At 35.0% G+C, this 26,106-nt stretch overlaps 1 protein-coding gene across 3 annotated transcripts in view; it reads right to left on the bottom strand.

Annotated features, from left to right (window-relative positions):
• Positions 1 to 5,544: 5,544 nt before the first annotated feature.
• LOC149807084 (mitochondrial enolase superfamily member 1-like) overlaps positions 5,545 to 26,106 on the bottom strand; it is a 53,823-nt gene continuing 33,261 nt past the window's right edge. For 2 of the 3 annotated variants that reach the window (XM_089961713.1, XM_089961695.1), the window contains exons 6-16: positions 25,740 to 25,780; positions 24,359 to 24,390; positions 23,789 to 23,827; positions 23,244 to 23,326; positions 20,374 to 20,408; positions 16,312 to 16,399; positions 12,251 to 12,385; positions 11,269 to 11,440; positions 10,776 to 10,875; positions 10,204 to 10,285; positions 5,545 to 6,067 (exon numbers count right to left, since the gene is read on the bottom strand). In XM_089961713.1, coding sequence (XP_089817839.1) covers positions 5,957 to 6,067; positions 10,204 to 10,285; positions 10,776 to 10,875; positions 11,269 to 11,440; positions 12,251 to 12,385; positions 16,312 to 16,399; positions 20,374 to 20,408; positions 23,244 to 23,326; positions 23,789 to 23,827; positions 24,359 to 24,390; positions 25,740 to 25,780 — 918 coding nt within the window. In that variant the 3' untranslated portion in view covers positions 5,545 to 5,956. The remainder of the gene's footprint in view (positions 6,068 to 10,203; positions 10,286 to 10,775; positions 10,876 to 11,268; positions 11,441 to 12,250; positions 12,386 to 16,311; positions 16,400 to 20,373; positions 20,409 to 23,243; positions 23,327 to 23,788; positions 23,828 to 24,358; positions 24,391 to 25,739; positions 25,781 to 26,106) is intronic. The other variant, XM_089961703.1, reaches the window with a different exon arrangement.

Raw genomic sequence — 26,106 nt, 5'->3', positions numbered from 1 at the left:
ATAAAACGGTCTTGATGTATAAAAACGATATATTCCAGAATGTCTTTAAATGAATTCACAATAGTCCCAAAATAGAGTTTGAGTTAAAAACGTTACTGAGAAATTTGCATATCCAATGAATAATTTTAAAAAATGACGCGTCTCAAATTATATCTGAAAATAAAACAATAAATGATCTCACAGACCGATCATAAAACATAAATGAAAACTAATTTTATTTACCGCACCCTTATATAACAATTTCTAAGACACAAAATGCGCAGGATGAGGGTCACAAGTTCTCTTCCAGAACATTCTAACTTTGAAATTAAGATTATACAATGAACTTCAGTTGAAGTAAACATCTTTTAAAAATGCCAAAATCAGGTAGGTCATAACTACCCTACCCGCAAGTACGGAGAAAGGTAAAGCACGCACGTACAGACACACACACTATGTGTATGTATATATATATATATATATATATATATATATATATATATATATATATATATATATATATATATATATATATATATATATATCTTATATACCATTTATAAAGAAAAAAGATTTATACAGTAAAGCTTTTGTTTACATATTAATCGAGTAGAGATATAACATTACATTAAAAGATGTCTTACAAATGAAACAAAACACAAAATATACATAAATGAAAATAATACTTCCATACGCGTGATAGTGCATCGGCAATCAGATTTTCTGCTTCCTTGATGTACTTAATGTCAAAGTTGTATTCCAGCAAGATCAAACTCCACCTCAGCAGTCTCTGCTTGTTGTACTTCAGTTTGTTAATTAAAGTATGTGGACTGTGATCACTGAACACAACAGTCGGAGGAGTTTATATCAAATACACTTTAAAGTGATGCAAAGCCGATATCAAAGTCAAACATTCCTTCTCGATTCCGGAATAATTTCTCTTGTGATTGTTTAGTTAATTTTAGAAAAATAGCATACAGGATGCTCCACACCACGTTTGTCTTCATCAATCAATAATCTGCCAACATCTACATCAACACAAATTTAAGAAACCTGACTGAACCGTGGAGCTGAAAGAACAGGTGCACTCTTAAATATGGTCTTTAATTTGTCTAAAGCTTCACGACATTTGTCTGACCATTGAACCAGCATTTGATTGCCTTTGTGACCCGGACTGCAATAGTGAAAATGAATATTAAAAAGATTATTGTGATGAATATCTATTGATTGATCATACCAGGTGCAAAGGTGACCTCATCAAAAGACTTACCAATAGTTGTGTCAGCTGAAGGAAACATTTCCTGATCAACGTCATTCTTAAGAACTCGTTGCTCTAGTAGCAATACAAACAGAAATAAATCAGGGTTTCATTCTCAACAGGACAAATGCTTGCCAGTTACAAGAAGATTAACCATTACGGTATCTCCAGATAGGCCCTTGTTTAATAGTAATACATTTCCTTAATAGGTACTGATGTTTTTGCTCCAACATTCACGAGTTCTGAGACAAAGTCTGATGTCAAATTGACACAATGGAGAGGAAAATTAACAAAGATGCACTCTACTCATTGAATAAGAACACATTCACTAGAAAAAATCTCGGACAAAAGCAAAGTACTGATAATAAAAAGGCTCAGAGAAGCTCCTGTGCCCATTACTATTTGATAGGCTTAACATAATCACTAATAAGTGATACAGAACCTTTCGACATGACTGGTTCATAATTCTCCATCATTGAAATAGATTTGGCTTGTTTGTATTTCAATACAAGACAGTGACCTTGACCTATTGGAAGTAAGATTATTTGAAACTGCATGAATTTTTTTCAATCAGTAGCAATCAGAAACGACTTGATTTATCTTTTCACAATAATTGCATATAGGAAAAGATATGTATTTCTGATCAGTCTTATCTGAAGTTTGATTCCTAAAAGTTGTGCCAGATTGAGTTTGGGAAGTACCTGGATGAGACTGAAATGATTTTTCGCCAAATACACGCCGAGAGGAAGGCTGGCTGAATAATGAAACGTTTTGAATAAGCATTAGTTAAGCGAGCGTCATCTTCCAAATCTTTTGCTGATCAAGAGAGGTCTTCATATCACTGTGGATGCCAATAATCCTAATTTGTCACAATGATATAATCCACAATGTCGCTGAATGAATTCACGATTTGAAATATTGTGTTAGTCCAAAATGTTAATGAGCACTTTGTAATTCCAATCAAATTATATTTGAACGCAACAGTAAATCATCTAACCGACCGAACTTAAGATATGAATGATTACGTTTACTTACCACATCCTTATATACTGATTTCACTTGACCTAAGACAATAAAATATCCAGATTGGGAGTCAAAAGTTCGCTTCCATGTTCGTAAATAAGGTTAAGCCTTGAACACACACACACACACACACACACAAATTGTAATGAAGTGTCTCTCCTACTTTAAATACCGTTATTTCGCATCATACGATGTGATCTGTTGATGAATGTCTGACGGTCTTCTAATGGCGTGTTTAATAGTATGTGTATTTATCAATCTACATTCTCCGTTAGAGACCCACACATACTAAACCTACACCGTAACGTTAATCTCGCAAAAGATCATTTAAAAAAAAGTTAAACAGTCACTCTGCTTATTTACAGAGATACAAAATTCCAAATAATAAAGTAAACTCTGTGACCGTTTTTAAAGAGCGATACTATTTAATTTAATTTTGGTGTCTACAATACAAACGATAAATTCTTTTGGTGGTGCAATAGCCTCTCAGCTACCTTGGTCTAGGAAGAAAAATGGGCATAACATGTTTGAAATACAAATTGCTACCAGTAACCTAACGTTAATTTTTCCTAGTTGCCGTGATGAGGAAAAATGTTAGGGATCATAAACCATAATGGTTTCGTGTTGATTTTCCCTTGTCCCTTAAGTGCCATTAAAATATTGCGACCTACTGTAAATGATATAAAAAAGTCAGCATAAGGTTGATTTCATATCGTCTCAAAGTGCCATAAAAATGCATGTCCGTTATTAATTTCCCATGGATACTCAAGTTACATCCTATACTACTGATGCACGGATTAGTTATCAGTTTCTGCCAGTATATTTCATTAGACGATTGAAATAAAAATCTTGCTAAAATACATTTTTACATCTGCTAGAAACGATGGAAGATGTAGCTATTTTCAATTTCATATTTTTTTAATTACAGAAATTGCAGATTGAAAAGGAGATTAAAGAAATTGCATATTGAAAAGGCAGTTGTAAACATGGAAGCATTTTCTTTTTGTCTGTCTATTATCTTTCAGTCGTCAGATATAGCAATATGGAGGATGAATATACTTCCTCCATTTTCAGCTTCCATAAATCAACCGTTTTAGAGGTGGAAGAAAAAAATTACTTTGACCGGATCAATTAAAAATGTTGCCACATTAAAGAAACTTAATCTTTTAAAACAAAACGGTGAACACGCAAACTAAAGTTTATTTTACGATAAGATACCAACTCTGATTACGCGATATGTTGATTTTCCTTTACTTAGATTACACGGCGTTTCCTTTTTGAAAGCATATTCAAACATTGCACATAAATGTGACTCTTTCTTTCATGAAACTATTCGATAAATCAAACGAAGTAGTTTTTATATTACCTCCTGTAAATCGATACATATATGGCATGTGGCACTTAGAGGGGGAAATATGTTTGCAGTGGTCACCTGCTTGTTTGTATGTGCTCATTTTATTCAATAAATCTCTCTCTCTCTCTCTAAAACACACACACACAATTACAAAAATACACGGAACGGATAGTGCTATCACTGGAGTCTACAGGAGAATGCTTGATAATATTAGGCAGAAATAATATTTAATTCAAATAATACTAGCTTACAGGTTAGGGACTCTTTAATTCATACTCTATGGAGATTAGAAACCAGATCAGCAGATAAACGTCACCCATCGCCTTGCTTGCATGCACCAGTAATTTACAATCACGACTAAGCATATATCAGCAAAAAAATGATGCCACAAAGTCGGTTTTATATGCACTCGTGAGTAGCAGACACACTCGCCTGTTGACCTGGTAAAAAATTCTCATCTAACTTCCAGATTCCTACACCAGAAAGCAAGGTATATAGAATTATTTCAGAACGGAGAGTTCTGTTTACTTGCGGACCTGGGTTCGAATGTCCATAAAACTTTCTAACCCGTGTGATAGTTATATATATATAATACAGAGAGAGAGAGAGAGAGAGCAGTCACGTGCAAACCAATATATAGTACTTACCTTCAATATGCACTCAGTAGTCATTGTAATTGGTCCCAGTGCTGGTGGTGGGGTATATTTTTAATCATTACTTCTGTTGCTATGAATCAAGATTTGATCTAATGCATACAGTACAGTGGAATAACTCGTATTGGGTTTCTACCGTTTTTTGTAAATTATGTTAAATGCTATATCACACTTCAGGTAACGAATGGTTTATGGCAATTTTAGATGCAACTGTCCCTAACTGCCCCAAGTTAATTATTGAAATTGCATACAAAACTGACCAATCGGAAAAACGGAGAAAGATCACCCTACGCCTACTCACCGGATTTTTCACCTCTAAAAATGCTTTGGCTTACATCCGTAAAACTTAATGGCTGACCACTACATGTCCCACCACCCCTAATAATAATGAGGATGCCCCTGGCCACCTCATCCATTAATTTAAGTCAAATTCAATTATGATATGAAAATATCTGAGAAATGTCCAAGTTATGCACCACTGAGGTAGCATATGCTATATAGTACAGTTTTTCTAGCTGGGAGAGTTCTTGCCTGGCCACCCAGTTATTTCATGATTCACACCCAGCTGTGAATAAAATTGTGTGGCTACCCGATTATATCACGATTTACTATTAACCGTCAACAAGCGTTTCTGGGGAACCAATTTCTAACTGCTGCACTTAGTAGAGCAATCTCTTGTCTGACCACCCAATTATGCCGTGATTCACACCCAGCTGTCAATAAAATGATCTGGCTACCCGATTTTGTCATGATTCGTACCTTGCCTGGCCATTCAATTATGTGACGATTCATACCTAGTTGGAAATCAGATTGTACTGGCACCTAATTATATCGCGCTTGAGGCCTATCTGGCGATCAAATTGTCTGGTCATCCGACTATGTCACGATTCACACCTGGCTGCTGATCGTATCATCTGGCCTCCTGATTATGTTACGATTCAAACCAAGTTGGCGATGATATTGTCTTCCCACCCGATTATGTCCCGATTCACATCTAGCTGGCGAATATATTGGCTTGCCACCCGATTATGTCATGATTCACATATAGCAAACGATACAAGCTTTTGTTGGTCCACTGGAATTTACTTTATCTTATAGCTGATTGACAGATACCACACTCTACCAAGTGCATGAAGAGTTAGAATGCGTGTTGTTTTAATATTAGACACGCATTCAACTAATCAAGAGACTAATCAAGATCGAGTAACACTTTAAACTTGTTGGTCATCGGTTGAAAATTCAAGAGGTTTTTTTTGTTGACAAAATGAAAACAGAAGTTGCCCTTCTTGTGTTTATTTCACACAAAATTGTATCAAAAGCTGGTGATATAAGACAAAAAAGATATGCCAAGCTCTGAAAGATCGAATTTAAAAGAAATGCATGTAATCACGCGAAATTTCGAATCTTTGAGGCACATGGAAAATGATGATACTATTTTCTCAGGGAGCTGTGTGTTTAATATTATATATTAGTTCATATTAACGATCAATAATAGGCCGAATTTTAAAAGTCTGTTTTATCAATTAAATCGACTTTTCGGAATAGACCTATCAGAAGTCTTTGTTTTCGGAATAATATCGAAAACATCTACAAATGTCAAAATGAATGTTATACAAAAAATAAAGAATATAATCTCGAGTACTTTTCATGTAAATTCGTGTAGATGCACATGCAAACAATAAATAATTTTTAATCCCTGGTAAATGTCCCATCATCAAACAGCCTCTGCCAAGCCTTGCCATTCGGGTATTCATATGCCTCCATCGATTCCTTTTTCATACCCACTAAATACCCTGGCTCCTGTAATAATAATAATAATTAATAATAATAATAATAATAAATCAGATGATCATTATGAAAAATACAACGATGATAGAAAAAACTGATTGTAGTGATGATGTGTTTTTGTCATATAATAGTACATAGTTTTCAGATCTTTGATCATGTCAAGATAATAATAAAAAAATAACTTACGAAGCACAATAAATTATCCCCAATGCATGAATTGGTTTGTTGGGGGAGTCCATACTTCAGAATGTATGAACTGCTTAGTCAGGGGAGTAAAACATAATGGTTGAGAACGTCTAAATTGGCTTGTCCGGGTAGTCAACTAATACTCTAAAGTGAATGAATTGATTTGTCAGGGAAGTCAACTAATACTCCAGAATGTATGAACTGCCTTGTCAGGGGAGTCAAATAATAGTCAAGAATGTATTAACTGCCTTGTCAGGACATCGTTAGCCATGATTCCGATATGTTAAACCATCTACACCTTGGCGGATCGATCCGATATTTCAGTACTTAAGGTCTGTGAAGTTCACAGGATGCAGTAGCAAGCAACAGCATCCAATCAAAAACGCGCTTACATTTATCGTTATCGCTGTCAAAAACATGGCTAAACTGCAACTCTCTCTATGAGAGAGAGAGAGAGAGAGAGAGAGAGAGAGAGAGAATGAAACTTGTGTATAATATGATTGAGGATGCTGGGCTTATGTTTTAGGAAGGACAGGTCAACTTTTTTTTAACACATTCTTATGGTTAGTTTATTTGATTAATGTGCTTTCAGCATGCCCAATTTACTGACGGGGCACTTCTCAGGTGGAAAGATGGTGAAAAGAGGACATAATTCTGGCCTCCCTTTACAGGAGTGTCACTCCTTGGGATGTGGGTGTGTACATCGCTAGTGTGCTGAGAAGTACTGGATTCGAACTGCAAAAAGGAAGTCAGAGCCTGTAGTCTACAATGCACCATTTAAAAAAAAATCAAACTTCACTCACTACAGAAAAATTACACACAAATAAAATTACACATTTGAGATAAATAATACAATTATTATATTTATTTAAAGCTTAACAACTTCACACAATTCTCTAATTTGTGTGTTTTAGAATATAATGTAAATAATTAAATGTCGAATAAGTTAACCAAATGCTTAAGAACTGAATGTTTCAGATTATACCATGACTGTCTGTAATAAGGTATTTTGTTGAATGTTTGGTTTAAAACACCACAATATTATTTTCTGTACCTTAAAAGGTATTTTGTTTCTAAATTAATTATTAGTAAGCATGATGTCGTAGCGAAATTAATTTTACAACAATTAATAATATAATTATAAATTGATACAAATTCTAACGAAAACTTAAACAATCCATTACACACTATATTTGCAAAATTAATATACATATAATAAAAGATTACAAGCACTCTGAAAGTGAGTGAAATGCTTCCTGAATGTTTCTTACGATAGTCATTGTGTTAAGGTATTTGGGACTTCTCTTACCTGCAAGATGGAAGTCAGAGTCTGAAGTCTACAACGTATGAATGTTTTTTGAACAGGTTGTATGGTTGTATATATCTGCACTGATGGAATGTCTGCTTTGTTCTTAATGGGATATGTTTGATAACAACTTGTTTCAACTCTTGTGTCCTTGAAGCTCGGAAAGCCGTTTGTAATTCCGAAAAACTAGAAAGGGTTCTTAGTTTTACATTCCGTTTCTAAGAACACTCTGCCCCGTCAAACAGTGCAAGACTCGGATTTTAATCGTTTAAGATTTATCGTTATGTCACTAACGTAAGTAGCGAGGAATCTGCTACATAGTTTTTCTTATGTACTCAATTGTTATCTTTCTTATTGGAATGAGAGAAACACAGAAATATATCTGTGTAATGTACAAGTGCATTGGTATATAAGAACAATGATCTTCTTTATTAACGATACACAGACTGGGTTACAATAATAAGAATTCTAACAATCACAGTCTTTATTAAAAATATACAATACTGAATTTAAACAATTAAAAAAATCTGACGGTTATCATCTTTAGCAAAATTATACAAATTTAAATTACAAGGCTAAAAACTGCAGTTGGAGCAACGTGGGATAGAGTTTGATCCATCCCATTGTGGTGGGTGAGTTGGAGCAACATGGGCTGGAGTGGTAATGATTACAGATAATGCTGCTTCACCACTAATTTCCAGTTTCATTTGTATCAGTAGGTAATGAAACACACAAACCCTCATGCATAGTTGTAAAATAAAAACTGCAATCAAATCACGATTTCATATCAAAACGTAGAATCAGAAATTTTCGTGTAGGACCAATTTTTGTGGTTTTCATTGTTGTCCCGAATCATGAATTTTAAGACCCGACGAAATATTAGCCATATGTGATGATGATCCACTCCACCACATCGTCATTTTCTTACTGTCTTTCGTTCCTAGATATTAACAAAGCTACTCGTATTTAATAGAACAACTTCAGTACTGTAAACTGGTAATACAATTTTAGCTTGTACGCGTGTCTTTTATTTTAACACTTTGCAAAAAAGAATAATAAAACAGCTTATATTGTACACGTAGAGACAAGATATACGATAGCTGTTATTTCCACAAACTGACTTAAATCGATATGTAAGAAAAGAAAAGCTTGAGAAAAGCGTAAAATATGTAAAGTATTCAAACACTAGTAATACTGAACATGATGGAAAGAATAATAAAAATATTGTGCATGAAAATTAAATTTAATACTGATTCAAAACTATCAATATATTTGAATTCTCCTGAAGGTACATTTCATTTTGTCCATGCATTTTTAATCCAACAGAACAACAGGCATTCAAAATAAAAGAAATAGTGCTTGAAGCTCTATTAATAATGAAACCCAAAGTATATACACTAATTACAGCACAGTATTTAAGCTCACGCTTAAACTATTTTAGGACAAAACCACTATTACAACTGCGTGTCAATCAAATCTCATGGTATACACAAATGCTTGTCAAGTAAATAATGTCAAAATTGCAAATTGCAGAATTAACCATGTCCAGCTTTGTCAAAACCACTCAGAATTCGGTCCGATCTTTCACTCATTTTCACGTGAGCTACAAGTACCCATTCAGTGTGAACTGACTTGATTAATGAGGTTGCAAGATTCGCTAATATAGTGCACTGATTGTCACCAGTGACATCTTCCATTTTCGTGATGGCCTGCATGACCTAATTAGTGTGCCAGTTGTGGAAGTGTGATTTTATTTCTTCTTTGCACTCTTTATTTACTGTCAAGTACAGTGATTGAAGCTGGTATGCACACGAAGCTGGCGCAAACAAAGGAATGATTCCAGAACATTTAAATTTAGTAAGCATCTTCGCACTTCGGTGGCATCGTGTTTTTTTATTTTTATGTGCAGCACTCTGACCAAACCACGGCACATGTGATGATCGTAACTGGTGGTGTTTAATTTGCGATCCTAGAGGTGGTAATACTGTACTAATGTATTGTCTACGTCGGCTTTCATTGATGGAACTCGGACAAAAACACGGTATAAATATTGAACTTGTCAGGTCTTTGCTTAATGCTCATACATTTGGTAGCATTGTCTTAAACATAGGCATAGTTTTATTCTTTTGTATTCTTAATTTTCGGTTTTTGAGGTAAACCCACAAAATGAAATACTAATTAATATGGGATATTTGACAGGCAAAACCACGAAATTAAATGACCACGAATTTTTTCAATAAAACCATGAAAAATTAGCTCCATGAAAATAAAGGATACTACAGTTCGTGAAATCCAATTTGATTTCGCCAGCAAAACAATGAAATACCGCATCTTTCCGCCAAGGTGTAGATAGGTTAATATATAGGAACTATGGCTAGAGAAGATGTTGTCAAACTTTGACTTTGTTATAGGATCTAGATTTCTAGTGAAGTTATTCCCGAGTAGCCACTGGTTTCAAATGTATTGTCAAAAAGAAAATGACCATATGGTCGTTTAAAGGACGCTGCATTGGATTTCGAGTTCACTTGGGATCTGTCAGAGAAGTAAGACAGTTTCGCATCAGAAATTAAGAATTCAAACATCCAAAAATAACGCATGCAGTAACGATATTACACTTTGTAGACACTGTCTCTCTTTTTACAAAATAATGTCTTACCATTGGTATTTGATAACAACCATTCTTGACTATCGCAGGCTGGTAGAAATGTTCATGCAAATGGTCGGTAAATTCTGTCATCCTATAGATGATGAATAATAAACACTAGTTATTTACTTAGATATTACTTATCTTAGTCAAGGCAATATTACTTATCTTAGTCAAGGCAATATTACTTATCTTAGTCAAGGCATGTAAGGTACATCATGGTTTCTTCATTAGCCATCAAATTATCACAACTTCATAAGATTTCGAAAGAAGAAAGAAAGAAAAAAAGTAAGAACGTAACACATACTGACACAAAGAATAAAGATGAAGAAAGATGCACGCTTCGAGTGGCGCAAGGTTGAAACATTTACAAGGAAAATGATATTACGTAGATGCCAACTTGCTTACGTGGACGAAACAATATTGAATGTAAAAGTACCACTGTAAATTTCTGAATGTATAAACCTAAAAGTTACTGTGCAAAAATGCCATAATATATATATATATATATATATATATATATATATATATATATATATATATATATATATATATATATATATATATATATATATTATATTTACCGATTTTCCAGTGTTCCTGAGACCTTTATGTAATCAAATATGGACAGATGCTGAACAAGCTCACAAAGTCCTACACCTCCAGCATGTGGACACACGGGTACTAAAATATTTTGAATTTAAACTTAACTTGAAGTTTGTTAAGATAATCCATTGCAACGGAATTTCACTCTAAAACTAATGAATTAAATGGGAAAATTAACGACAGTTTAAAAAAAAAATTGCCGGAAATATGTTCCCACTGTAAGGTTATTAATAGTTATAAATAAAACCAACTGGCCACTATAAATGTTCGTAAAAGTATTAAGTTTGGAGAAGGTCAAGCAAAGATCACTGATGTTGGTGATAAACTTCCATAATTGTATTAAAGCGATCATGCAGTATATGCATACAATCTTTTTCACCGAAGAGACAAACTAAACCTTCTAAATAGTTTGTACTCGAAAGGTCGAAAACGGTTTAGAGATTAATTTGAATAAAATATACTTAAGTCTACCGCCAAATTTTGCAGCCATAAGTATGACTGCAAGAATTTCATTGACTCCTCCTAAGCGACACGAGTCGAGTTGACAATAATCCATTCCTTTGGCCTGGAAAAACTGCTTAAACATTACCCGATTCTGGCACATTTCCCCCGTGGCTACTGCTATACCATGGGGTTTCAAAGCCTGTTTAAAGGAAAGATAATTACAAACTCAAATATATGAAGCATTTTAGACATTCAGATCAAGAAATGACGGGAAAATAAACATATTAAAAAAAAAGACAAACGATCCTGACATTCATGACGGACGTTTAAATATCATATGATTCTATCCCCAGTCTCTCATCTTTGGCACTAAACGATGTGAAGCAAAATCTCTGTATCTCATATTTAAAATTTATAGGTAAACCTCATTTCCTTCTAGAATATTTAAAACAACTTTTTCCCCGTTTATTGCTATTGTTAAAGAAATAAAACTCAAATGTTTCCAACGTTATATTTTGTTATGATAACGTACCTAAAACATATGACGATTCTTTCCTTAAAATGTATGGATGATTTTGAGGACAAACAGTATGACAGTTTTCTGATTTATCTTAAGAAGTACTTTTCGTTTTTTATAATAACTATACATTGAATACAGATTTATTATTCTTTAACTATTGCTTTACGAAATTAGTACGTTTGTGAACACAGTATACTTTGTTTGGTTGGTGTTTAAGCGGCGCATCAACAGTCGTACGGTTAAATTGTGCCAAGACAACTGGAGTAAAATGTGCCCGACTCGACCTGGTCTAGACAGGAATAAAGCCTGCAATGTTCCGGTTTCGAGTTCAGCAAGATTGCCACCAACACACCGCATCTCATAAATCCAACACGCACCAGATTTGTACTCTGCAAAGCGTTATTCGGAGTCATTATCAATTTTTTTTCTTCCACCCACAGTTGATGACAAATCGTTTTCATTTGATACTTAAGAGAGGAAAAGTCTCACCTCTGCAATGGCAGCATGTCCGAGGACATCGTCGGGACTAGTTGGTTCTTCTATCCACAAGGGTTTGTATTCCGCCAAATGGACCATCCAGTCAATCGATTCCTGCACGTCCCATTTCTGGTTAGCGTCCACACACTGGAAAGTAGCATGCTTATACTGAATCAGTAATGGCGACTAAATCACGCGCACGCACGCGAGCAAGCGCTCGTAAAGTTGCCAACATGCTCCCATGCAAGACGATACAAGACTTTGACTGCCAAAATTATACTACTTAGTATACATGCACATACACATACGCAAGTCCATCCACATACAAAATCATGATTTGCATCAATGGTCACGTGATAAACAAACCACCCAGTATTATATTAACCACACAACCGATGCATACAAGTGAAGTTTTCGGTCAGGCCTATACTACTGATTGTGGCTTTATCAAAGTTTTCGAAGCGACTGCAGAAATCTGATTATTGATCGCCACCACACTGTATTATATTCTCTGTGGTAGAGTTAATGTGAGAATACTGACAGTGGCATAGTTAGTATTATGCAGTGACTGTGGCCGAATAGTTTACATGGACTGTGGCAGAATTGGTGTGATGATTTTCTTATGGTAAATAATTACGGCGGTAATCGCGGAAATACCCACATTGATGCGCACAATATTTTGAAAGAATTTATGAGCGGATCTAATAACGGCATCTATATACCAGTGCAATGGAGTGTGTGTAGCATTACGTTAAATATTTGTTTTGCTTCACTGCATCATACAGATTTGTCAAAGAGACCCAAAAGTCGTACGTGGACGTGTGATACTCGTGCGTGTTGTCAATCAAGACACTGGCGATATTGTTCGTGGATTGTTTACAGGCGCAACATAGGTGCTACCGACATTGTCTTCGCGCGCTGCACCGATCACTAAACAATTTGCAATGCGATTAGTTCATATCATTAATAACGTTCCTGCGGATGGGTTGAACAATTTGGGATTGCTAGCGATTCAAAAGATTCGAGAGCGACTACAACGATCAGTCCTGACTCGAGTAACACCAAAACCGATTATACATCGACATCGATAATGCCATGACCAGCCTTTAAAATCATCCATGAAGGCACTCAGAGACGTATAGCCGATTCATCTATTGCAAATTAGACGAAACCAATAATGCATAAAAGATGGTCAAATTGAATGATAGATCCGATGACAGCGTTTGACATGGGCGCAGTTGTGCTGGTATATCTCAGCATAACAGATTTTCAGTATTATTCATACCCGGCTAGGCTCCCTGATCAACCAAAGTTAGAATTAAAAGACTCGGTTTTTTCTTCTATATGAGACCCCTTTGGAAATCGAAGAAAACTGATATAGGCCAATAATAATGATCATTGTGCCAATACTCGGGATGAATTTGTTAATAATGAAGCGGACGCGTAGAGCGTGGTGGAGGCTCTCAAGGCCAAGCAACATTTCGTAGACAAATAAAAAAGAAAAAAGTCTTCTATTATCCAGGTAGCTCCTGAGTGCAAGTGGTCTTCGGTTGTCGAGTCGTTGACACTTCCTTGAACTAATTTTGAATTACTCGGTATGCTAAAGGTCAATAGAACATTTCTGAGGTGACTTTATGCTGGATGAACTCGCATTGACGATTCCAATGGAAAGTTACAAAATCAATCTGGTTTTAACAAAAGGACCTAGAACACATTGGGCAGAATACGTAGTAACACCCAAACATATTTTATTTTTGATCCCTACGGACTTGTACCGACGCTTGAAGTTGATCATTTACATAGACGACAAAGTCATTCGCCACTGTTTAATTCAACCCTGCCGTTACAAACAAGGCTGGACGGGCAATATGTGGAAAACATGGTGTTAAAGCGTTGCAAGCACTGGATGGATGATCAGATCCTATTTACATGTACCGATGTTCAACAGCCCGATGACGTGGAGCTGATGTAGATCTGATCAGGTTTGCCATCAAAATGGATTTGAGTGAGTTTACTAGCCGGATTATTGTTGGCGTTGACCCGGGCTAACTTGTGATTTTCCAAGATCGCACTGGAAAACTACACATATCTTAAGTTCACAAGATGTTGTGAAGCTACGAGGAGCTGACGAGAAACACCTGACCGAAATCAATACGTGGATGAACATATCTCAAACGTGTCCGCACCACACCTGTTGTAACTTCATAGAACCAAATTCAAGGAATATTAATTATAAAAGGATAGCAAAATATTAACGCGACAACGTTGGCAAATAGCCGACTTGTTTTTCATTCTCTTGAAAGTGGTTTGGATAGACCAAACGTTAGATTTTAAAGGGCACGATCATATTTGTTTACCATAACCGGAACTAAAGGCTAGTGGGTGGAATAGTAATATGAACAAAAATCCATCAACGACAATGACAATTTCTTATCAACAATCAGGTGTTGACAATTCAGTCAGTGTTGTTGTTGTAGAATGTTATACATATACATTATCAACATCATTAGTCGCCAGTGACGAAATTCAGTTTGAAAGACTCAAAGTTTATACTAGTGAGTGATGGGTTCTGACCGTGGTGATATTACGGAATTCGCCGGTGGGGTCTTAGACTGGTTGACCAGTGAAGCCAAGATTGACGGTGATTTTGTTCCATACGTTGACGAATATCTGCTTACCAGACCCTCGTATACATTGAAATATTACCTTGTTAGGATCAAATAGAAATCGACAGTTAGGACCGCCCTAATGTGTCAGTCCCAAATCAAGGACTACTTGGAGTGATATCATTAGCAAGTGAAAATCGCCGCTTGTTGACTGCACAGCCAAGCATAAAACATGCAGGGATAGTTTCCACAATATGAATTGGAGTTTACCGATAAATCCCCCATGTTACATTTCAAGTTAGTTAAGTTGAGCCATCATTTACTCAACCGAGAAAAGAAAGATCTCAAATGTAATACAACAAGCACGTAATTGTCGGTTAAGAGTTCTTGAGCAAAGACAAGAACGATCGTTTGAGACATTATTCAATAGCGTAATTGGCGTGTTTCTATATGAACGACGTGCCAGCCCTGAAGAGCGCACAATCATCAGAGAGTTGAATGCTCTGCAAGCAGCGATTTTATATAACCGTATGACAGCTGTATCAATAAAAAAAGAGTAATCGGTTGGAAGTGCGTGTGTATGTTGCACCTGATCAAGATCGGCCTATCGAGTAATTATACTACGTGAATATATTCTTAATAAATGAACCATGATGGATTCTCAGTATTACCGACGCAAAAAAAGTAATCCAAACGCAGTAACTGCGAGATTAAATCACGACGAAATTCGCCTGACTAAAGACAAACAAATGCGGGTATATGTGTTTTTGGCTGAATATGCGATATGTGGGCTTACCGCGGCAGTACATGTTGACGTTAGCGTGGCGAGAATCACAAGACAGCTATTGTAGGCAAGCCGATAGAAATTGTTGTCGATCTACATCGATAGTAACTGGTGTCTCTGGTGGTGCAAACAAAACAATTCGATACGACCGCATTCGAGAATACGCATTCCTAATTTTTCGCGGCGGCTTAAAGTAGTCTCAGTATGACTAGTAAACTGTACTCGGTGGCTATCGAGGATAAAATAATTATCATGGCTGTGTTCGAAATGGAGCCGGCCGAAATGGAAAACTACCGACGACTTCGAGCACAGATACGGAACAGGAAGGTAGCGGATTTACAGGCGGTGAAGTCGAGTAAATGGCCAGTATACGCACGGTTTCATGATTTGGAACCACAATAATCACTCCTATAATTTTGTAACCAATTGTTTAATGAATAGCGGTCAAAGTCTTCTGTCCTCTTTCATAGGAGACTGTTGGCAACATGACGCGTATTTGCTTGCTGTGTACGCGTGATATGAGAAACGAATTTTGTGGGTTTAAAAGGTTTCGACCTAGATAGATCATAGTATAAAAAAGTTGGGCAAAACTCTCATTGTCACACAGATATATGTGATCTATTTCGGACTCTTGTTTAGTATTAGCAAAGCAAATCGTCACTGAAAGTCGAAGTACAGCTTACCCAGACCTTGTCATAACCAATGACCTTTCGGAATATTTTTGCTCTTCTAATATCATCCTGCAAGTCAGTTCCAACCTTCATCTTGAATCTGAAATATGCAGTAATAATCGAGATAATTCAAATTTACATACTTATATTCCTCATTTCAAAGTAGAAATTTCAAGTCGAATGACATTTTACGTGAGCATGAACATTTCTTTTAATTCTGCGATCACCTGAAGAAAAAAGGATGGGCTGTACTTAGTGGTATTTTGATGTCACGACTCCATGTAGAGATTCTTTCTTAGTATCGTTTTAAATCTCGCTGGCGACATAGGGAGAAATCAGAATCAGCATTATTTCTCGGCTGTACATTTGTTTTTACTGCGAGCATATTTAACAGAAAATTGTTAAATTTTCTTATTTACCTTACAACCATCAGGAAATAGCTTCATCTACATAAATATAAAACAGTTTTGTCCTTAACAAATTAGCCATGAGTACGTATCTTAACCATTTTCATACATCACTTAATTAGTCAGGGTTTTATATTCCCCATGACATTATTTTTACCCGTGCTTTTCACGCGAGTGTATGCGGTATAACTAAATTGTAGGCAGTCAAGCATAATTCTAACTCTGGCGTGAATGATTTTGCATAGCAAAATCGACTGGCATAAAACGACGCTTCCATTACTAATTTTTTGGATTACAAATTATTCATTCTTTGGAAATACAAAATCAATTCAACGGAAATACAACAAAGACACTGTCAAAACGCAGCCACCGCAGGTGCAGATAATTCCACCATTTATATGCGGTGTTATTATGGATAATCTTTGGATACTAATCGCAAACATGCACGATTCTGCACAGCAATATTAGCGTAAATTATATCTGGTCGCGTAAAAGATTTCGAGAAGCATAATCTGCTAGCGTAAACCTGCGTCTTTGCCGCAAAAGCTGACCTGACCCGTGTAGGGAAAACCTCTCCGCGGCGCTCCAAAGAGAAATTATCATAAGGCGTCCCAATACACTGTAGCACCTACCTATTACTTTATTATTGCTCACAGTTAAACTGCATACAATATATAATGAGAATATTTTTCCGGAGTAAGAGAATATATAGCAACCAGAATATATTATTAATGTTCGTGACCACACTAGTTAATATATTTCATTGAGAATTTTCTTTGCGAGAGAAGATTTTATGTTGACTGTGACTATATTTATGTACACTATATTTCGTAGAGATTGTTTCCTTTTACGTGAGAATATATTATGTAAGATGATTATCGCTGCATACATTATACAACTGGCGAAATGTTAGGATTGATGCGTATTGTATTTTGAAATAATTTATGAGTCTACCTAACAAGAGAATCAAGTGGTCTACATAATGTGGTGTAACGTCACGGAAAAGACTCAGTCAATATCTCGCGAAATACGTCATATAGATTTGTTAAAGTGGCTCACAAAATATGTACGATTTTTCAAATACGTATCCGTATCTTCATAAATTATTCGACTTCTGAAATATTTTTTTAACAATAACGATGCGAATTTGGTAAAGCTTATAACGAAAAGAAGAAAAAGACATTCGTTACGACTCTATGTTCTTAAACCATTCAACAGAAAAAAGCAAAACCAACAAGTTTAGTAAAATTCAACAAATAATTTATTTCTCTATGTCACACTGTACAAATTTACAAGGAACTTACAGTATTATGAATTGCAAATTAAATTTAAAAAATGCTAAATTTTCTATCACACGTACCAAGGTATAAAATGTTGCAAATGAATCCAAAAGTCCAAATGAGCTGATGTACCAAGATTATTGTGTGCTAATGTACCAATAGATTTGAAGGATCACACTGACATAATCCAGAATTTCCTTGAATTAGTTCTCTAGCATCTCCAAGTAATCTTCAGGTCCAAAACTCAATAAGCACTTTGCAATTCCAATTAATACCTTAAATAGTTCCTCTCCAATTATAACTGAACACGACTACAAACTCTGAACATAGATTTTCAAACACTGATAGTAAAGTGGAATGAAAACTTTGTTTACAAAAACGTCTTAATATAATCCCCACTTTACCTATGCTGCAACAAATTTCCGAAAAAAACTAATGGAAAATTCCACAAAATCTGTGGGTAAAGAGCATGACGAAAATCAAGTAGACAATAGGAAAAACCATGCCTTGAACTCAAATTCAAGTAAATAAAATGTCAAAGATGGGTAGCCCAAAACTTTATTAATAGCAGACAAAAGTCAAGCACACACTATAGATTAAATATACATTGCAATCATATTGTGCAACAATAGCTGAAGTCGCTGACGTTGACAACCCAGAGTAATAGTGAAACGCATTGTAATACACTAGTGATTACAGTGAAACAATTAGCGAAGTCTTTGCAGCAGCAACGATCAAATATGCATAATAATGAATTCATTTGTAACACTTAAGAATATGAAGAAATTATAGAAATTCTCACACAATTGTGGCACTGCTGCGAGGCGTTATTTCCATGTAAAGATAGAGAACCCATAGTCAATACTCGGGGACGATGTGATGATTATAATTATGAAAAACAATGACTATAATAGATGTAAACTTCTTGCATGTGAATGCACAATGGAACGTCAGCTTGGAGTATAGATATTCCCGGTGTGCTAGTGGCGGACAACAACCATTGTTTTATGCAGATCTCTGCTGGACGGGCAAATATATGGACATACTGTTGTTGAAGCGTGCACTTGAGCTTTCACCAAAACCACGCATGCTTGTTTATTTTGACATTATCACTTGGTAAGTACACTTGATGCTATGCGAAATGCCTGTTGATATGTAAGGATCTGATGTCTCAACGATTAGATACGTCCTTCGCGATCTGACGTTTGCCATCAGAGCGGGTCTGACCGAGTGTATCAGCCGGGTTGTTGTCGATGTTCTCCCGTGCAAGCTGTAATTTCCTAAGATGAACTGGAAAACTTAAAACGTTTAACATGAACATTTGAGATGTTGCTCTGAAGCTGCGATGCGCCGTGAAAAACCTGGTCAAATTAAAGGCTCTGATGTTTCGGTTGGATTTATTAAATACTACGTCTGTGTAAGGCCGCCCAAGCTCTATCAGCTATACCGTGACCTTACGCGTAGTATGTTCATGGGGTGTGTTTGGGGAAATATTCACCAGCGAAGGAGAAGTAATATATTAATGAAGCATATGACCGACTTATACTGACTGCTGTTTGATAAATCTAAACTTCATATCTTAAACGTGCACGAGTCCGGATAGTAGTTGTTTATCTTAACCGGCTCTATAGGCCGGTGGGGTGCAATATTAATAATACTTAGTGACGACCAGCGTGGTAGGATATTAGATACGACAATGTTCCATAATCTTTTACATATACAGTATGAATATTATTTGTCGCCAGATACGAAATTCCATTTTAGGACTCATTGTTTTCCAATGGGGTACTTAACTGCCTTTTGGCGTTACATGTAATTAATGGATTGTGACCGTGATGAGGTTGCCAAATTTACTGACGGGATGTTGGACCGGCTGACAGCAAATGCTAACATTGACAGCAATTGTATGCCTTTTGTCTACAACAACAACAACAGTAATTAAACCGAGAAGAGAAACATCTCGAATGTTATTCTACAATGGCAAACTTATCTGTGTACAGGTTTTTCGGCCAAGACGAGAACGGTCGTTTCAGACATCATTCAATGGCATAATCAATATGGTTCTATATCAATGGTGTGCTAGACCCTAAAACTCTCAATTTACATAATAGGTATTTTTTATATATAACTGTATGTTATTTGGGCCAGTATTGAAGAGTAATTGGTTAGAAGTGCGCGTGCGTGATGCATCTGAAAAGACAAGATTGTCGAACAGTTTACATTTCGCGATAACATTCTATCAACAAAAGAACTAAGATGGACCCTCAGTAGTAACAAAAATAGCGAGAAAATAATGGAAGCTGAACAAAATCTGCGAGATGAACTCACCGGAGAACCGCTCATCTCGTGAAATATAACATAAAACATGTCTCTGTAGGGCAACTTACCGGCTATGACCTTGGCTCATGGCTTCAGTGGCCAGCTGTACAAAAGAGTAAAAAAAATCTTTTAAATGATAAATTCAATTCAGTTTCTTAGTTGCATACTATATATAATATATAACCTAATAGCTCAAAGTTTGATGGTTGATGGAAAAAATTCCTCCTTGAACGAAACATCTTAAGACCATGGATTCATAGCAAAGTGTACAAAAATAAGTTTACTGGATACCACTGTAGTACAACGCCACATCGCACCTATGATGTCCGTGACCACTGCCATGGTTTTGCTCATGCAAGGGCTAGTCCCTCCCCCCCATTCAAACACAAATATTTGGTAATCTGAATGTTCATGTCAAGGACGTCTAACCGTCTCCTTATGCCGTTTTCTGCGAGATTAATTATTATTTGCCCAATGTATATAAAATTATGTAACAATTAAATTTCATCTATTTGAACCTCCATTTATTATCGTTCTTGACATAAACTCTTAAAATTATTCCGTTTTCTCTAGTATAAAGAAAAGAGCTCTTTTGTACCCGGGAAGGGGGGGGGGGCAGAAGGGAAGGGGATGATTTGTGTTATTCTTTGTTTTGAAACCTAACATAATTTTAATATTTAATTTCTTTCAACTTGTTTAAAAAAATGAAAATATATTTTGACGAATGTGAAAATTTGTGGTAGTAGTGGCTTCCATTAATTCAACAAAATTCCAAAACAGAATAGATTTATGCCGTTATAATTAAACTTTTTATTACATAATACGCTTAAATTACTTAAATTTGTTTCATAAACACACCAACGTATGTCTTTAGGATCTTACTGTATGCATTTTACTGGCAATTTTTTTCATCAGATAAAACATTTTTATACAACTCACGTGCTGAGGATGTTTTTACTATAATATTTTTATATTACTGTTATTTAAAAAAATGAATTGAAAACGTATCTGGTTTTAATACTATACATTTTGTAATAAATGTACGATTTGTATCATTTCTAAATGTACTATTTGTGTCATTTTTAAGTGTACGGTTTTTGTCATTTTTAGCTGTATGATTTGTGTCATCTTTAAATGTATGTTTCGTGTCAGTTTTAAATGTACTATTTGTGTCATTTTTAAATGTAAAATTTGTGTTTGTTTTAAATGTACAATTTATGCCATCCTTATATTACCACATACAATAAAGTTGTTTGCACTCCTTATAAAATGACCATTAAATGTACAATATGCATTAAAGTTGTTTTCACTCCTTAGACAACGATCTTTGTAATATTCTGTTACATCATACAAAGGCATATCGTTTTTTCATATTTTTATATACATCATCTGTAAATATTTCCAGTATTAATGAATCGGTATCAACACATAACAATTTCACTTTGTCACCAAATGTTATATATAAATCGCTATAATAAAAGTTACACATTGATAATTTTGATATATCCAGTACAGCACTCCAGTCTAAATTAGTTTATTTAGCATTATTTTTGTTTTTATATTTATGCTAATAAAATCTTCAGTGAATATGTTTTGTTCTTAAATTATGTCTTTTTAGATAGTTTTCTTATTCTGTTTTTTCTGTTCTATATAGCTGCACATCAACCCTATTTCTTACATTTTCCACTGCCATTTTCAAAACAGCGTTATTCATTAGGTTATATACATGTAAATGTACATTATATTCATAACCACCACCCTGCTATTTTACCCCATTTCTAAGTGTTATATTATGATTTATATCTTATATTATCCACCGGACTTGTTTGAATTTCACAATTCTGTTAACCTTTTTAGTTTTTAATCCTAGTTGCACATACAGTTTAAGTATTTTATAATGCATCAGTACTTTTATTCACTAGATTATGTAATAGTTTTTTTTTACTCTATAAATTTACTGTGAAAGTGCGAAAACTTATGATCACCGGATCCATCGTGTAATTGTCAGGGAATATCTTGATCAACTTTTGTTTCATCACTCCATTTGAATCCTATTTATGAAAGTGGTTCTGTACGGTCAGAAATATAATGCATTTGAATCATGGGGTAATTTGTCTTGTTTTTTGAAAACAAGTATTTCTCATTAACATGTTTGATATATTTATTATATGATATTTGTTCTTTTATTGATAAATAATATGTTAATCTTTCATTATTCAAATCTACTTTTGTTACGCATTGTGACTGATGATATACGTAAACATCTTATTTACTGGTACATTTCGTAACACGTATGGTCGTATATTTACTAGGGTACCTTGGGGACTGTTTGGTGTAAATGCAAATAATACAGCAAAACTATATTATTAAATTTCTGATCTGATTAGTTACATCTTATATTGTTAATTAATAACTGAAGTTTGGCCAATAGCTTCTTAAAATTCGTCAAAGAAATTTAAAAAAAAAACAAAAAACAAAAACACAATTAACATAAAAGTTTTTGTAAACAAAAATATTTTAAAAATGGATAAAATGCTTTGAAAAATTAATTATGAATTTTACTGAAAAACGAATCCCCTCACTAGGTAAGGCTAAAAGGTGAGCCAAAACGGGCTTTGTCTTCTACTGTTTCTTTTTTTCATTCACTTTAAAAATGCAGGACCCATTCTTAAAACAAACGTGTACAGTAGCTTTGAACAAGAGAGTCTAATTTATAGTCGTGGGTGTGGTTACACATATATTCGGAAGAACTTCAGCATGTTGTTTGCATCAGTTAGATATTCCTACCAAGTATAAAACAAGAAACGAATTTATTTATGGAGTTATGCATCGTTCGTTAGCCATATGAATACATTCTGAAAATATGTAAAATCTGAAGTTACACAATAACTGTAACACTATATAATTTTCATTCGTTATATTTAATATAAAGTACAACCTTCGTAATTTTTTCGTCACTGTAACCCAGCCATCCACAAGATGTTATGTATGCTGGATAGCCAGTGGCCTTAATTTCTGCCTCTGTGGAAATAAACTTGTTCAGATAAATAAAGTAACAAATTAATGGCATTTTTAAAATTTAATATCATTATTGTTATAGTCAGTGGAAGTTGATAATTAAAAAAGAACATTCATTAATTATTAAGTCAATTTACATTAAACAAGTGTCTTTGTTCAGGAACAAAAATTCTCCTCCGTCTATTAATTTCTCCTTCAGAAGATACAAGTTGCTTCAGACGGAATAAGCCAACACGTAACTCATGCTACTGAAAACAGTCACACGTTGGGTTCTGTATAGAAAGAATGTCGTCGAAGTCACGTAAAAATTTAGGAATGTATCAAATACGGGGGAAAATAACTCAATAGTTGAAGAGAAGATGTAAAAGAACCGAGTTTGTTAAGAATGAAGAAAACACTGGTGACAAATGTGACGTGGAAGCATATGCGAGAGAGAGAGAGAGAGAGAGAGAGAGAGAGAGATACCTCTCTGCTCCTTTCCCTGGTCCATCTTCCTCAGCATCTCTGAAACGTACAATAACGTCCATCTGATCTTGGTGGTCAGATATGGAAGCAAATATAACTTTCTAGAGAGAATTTTTCGTATATTAACATAATGTTTAATTTGTTTAATATTACATCAACAAATGAAAGACTGCTGAGTGTCAGCGCAATTCGAGTAAAGTGCCTTTGAACGAGACACACCATCACGGCCAACTTGACCCAATTTGGGTAGAATTTTGCAAACACCCTATTGATTCCGAGTCCAGAACGCTAACCACTGAACCACTGAATACAGCATCAGCCCTTTTCACAAAAATATAGTAATGTGAGGTCCTTTGAAATGTTTCATTTGAAGACGTAATCAAAAAGGAGCCATCTTCTTGAACCAAGGATTATCTATCCACTTCCTGCCACACACGTGGAAACAGTAGATCGACAACCTTGACCATCAAAGATGCAAGGAAGCCTACTGCACATGATCAAATTTAAGAGACAAAATGATATTTTCAGTAAAAAAAAGACATAACAAAAGACTCAAGACAGAAAACTTACCGATGGCGTCTTCCTTTGTCAGTGCATCTGTGCTACATAAATAAAGAGAAAATGATGGCATATTGTTTCTTTATTTTAGTCTCTTCTAAAAAAAAATTAGTCTTCTACTGGTGCACCGAGTTTAAAGGATTGATATGTTTGTCGAATAGAGTAAACTACAGTGTTAAACGGCAACTATTACTTTATTTGTCTGTTATGTGTGCAGCAAATAGGGAAAACAGACTCAGTCCTCAAATGGGGTATTTACAAATCGATCTAATAAAGATATATATCGGTATTGTGTGTGTGTGTGTGTGTGTGTGTGCTTACGTATGTGTCTTCGGGAGAATTATTCCAATAGCAAACATTATCTCTTCTTTCTTAACAGAGTAAACTCTAACTGACGTGTGTACAGATAACTAAAATTGTCAGAACTCAAGGATGCAAACTTCCATAGCGAAAATAGATGTAATAATAACGTAGGTTGGACAGTATGAGATGACATTCAGAATAACATATTTAGATTGCATTAACAAGATATTTTACACAACTTTTTCAATGTTTCAAAATGTTTCCACTTCAAAATTTCATTGACGTTCATTTCTCAAAATCGTTCCACTTTCTCATAGTCGTCGGCGCTGTCGAAAGGTTTTGCTCTTTTTTCAGCTGAAATGTTCATATTATTTTTCCTTCACCTTAGTGTAACAGGAGGCGATTCTTCACAAAACTTACACTGGGGGAGGGGAGTAGAGGCAGGTTGGCAACTGATAAAAAAAACTGTTCTCTGTAGTAGAATATGCGTGACAATAAGGAACACTGATCCCCCGCGCCTCAGTAGGAGCCCCACTTAAGAACACTGACCCCCTTCGGCACTTCGAACCATCACTCCGCCACTGGTCATTCTATTATTATTGAGTTTAGAAATCTTTATGAAAACGAGAAGATTTTACCGACTTATTAAACGCGAAGGATTACTGAAGCCCTGAAAAACAAATCTGAATTTAATAACACAAATACTTTTGTCCGAATCTAAAAAATAAAAACATAAAGTCTTTTGTGGATATTAGTTCAACAGAAAATATATTCCAAAATGCAGTATCATGTTCTCCAATTTATTTGTATGTTCTTTTAGACTAAATCTATTTCCATATGGTGCTAATAGAAAAGCAATATCTAGCGAGACCGGATATATCCATCCTTTCCTTCTTAGATACATCCATCAGTCTGACCATCCATCCATCCATCCATCCATCCATCAATACACACACACACACATTCATACATCCATATATATATATATATATATATATATATATATATATATATATATATATATATATATATATATATATATATATACATCACTTGGTCATTACATCAACTTAACACTATTAATGCTTACATGTATCGAAAATCGATGGTCGAAACTAATTTCTCTGGCTCCTGAAACATATCCAAAAAGCTACGATTATACATCATGATAGGTTTTAATTGCCAACATCATTATAGGTTTAAATTGCCAACATCATGATAGGTTTTAATTGCCAACATCATGATAGGTTTTAATTGCCAACATCATTATAGGTTTAAATTGCCAACATCATGATAGGTTTTAATTGCCAACATCATGATAGGTTTTAATTGCCAACATCATTATAGTGATAGGTTTTAATTGCCAACATCATTATAGGTTTTAATTGCCAACATCATTATAGGTTTTAATTGCCAACACTGTGATAGGTTTTAACTGCCAACATCAAGATATAGTT

This window comes from Sinohyriopsis cumingii, chromosome 1 (assembly GCF_028554795.1).
Source record: "Sinohyriopsis cumingii isolate HCF-2022 chromosome 1, ASM2855479v2, whole genome shotgun sequence".
NCBI classification, from domain to species: domain Eukaryota; kingdom Metazoa; phylum Mollusca; class Bivalvia; order Unionida; family Unionidae; genus Sinohyriopsis; species Sinohyriopsis cumingii.
Note: the sequence above shows the minus strand (reverse complement) of the source record. Positions and strands in the feature narration are given on the sequence as shown.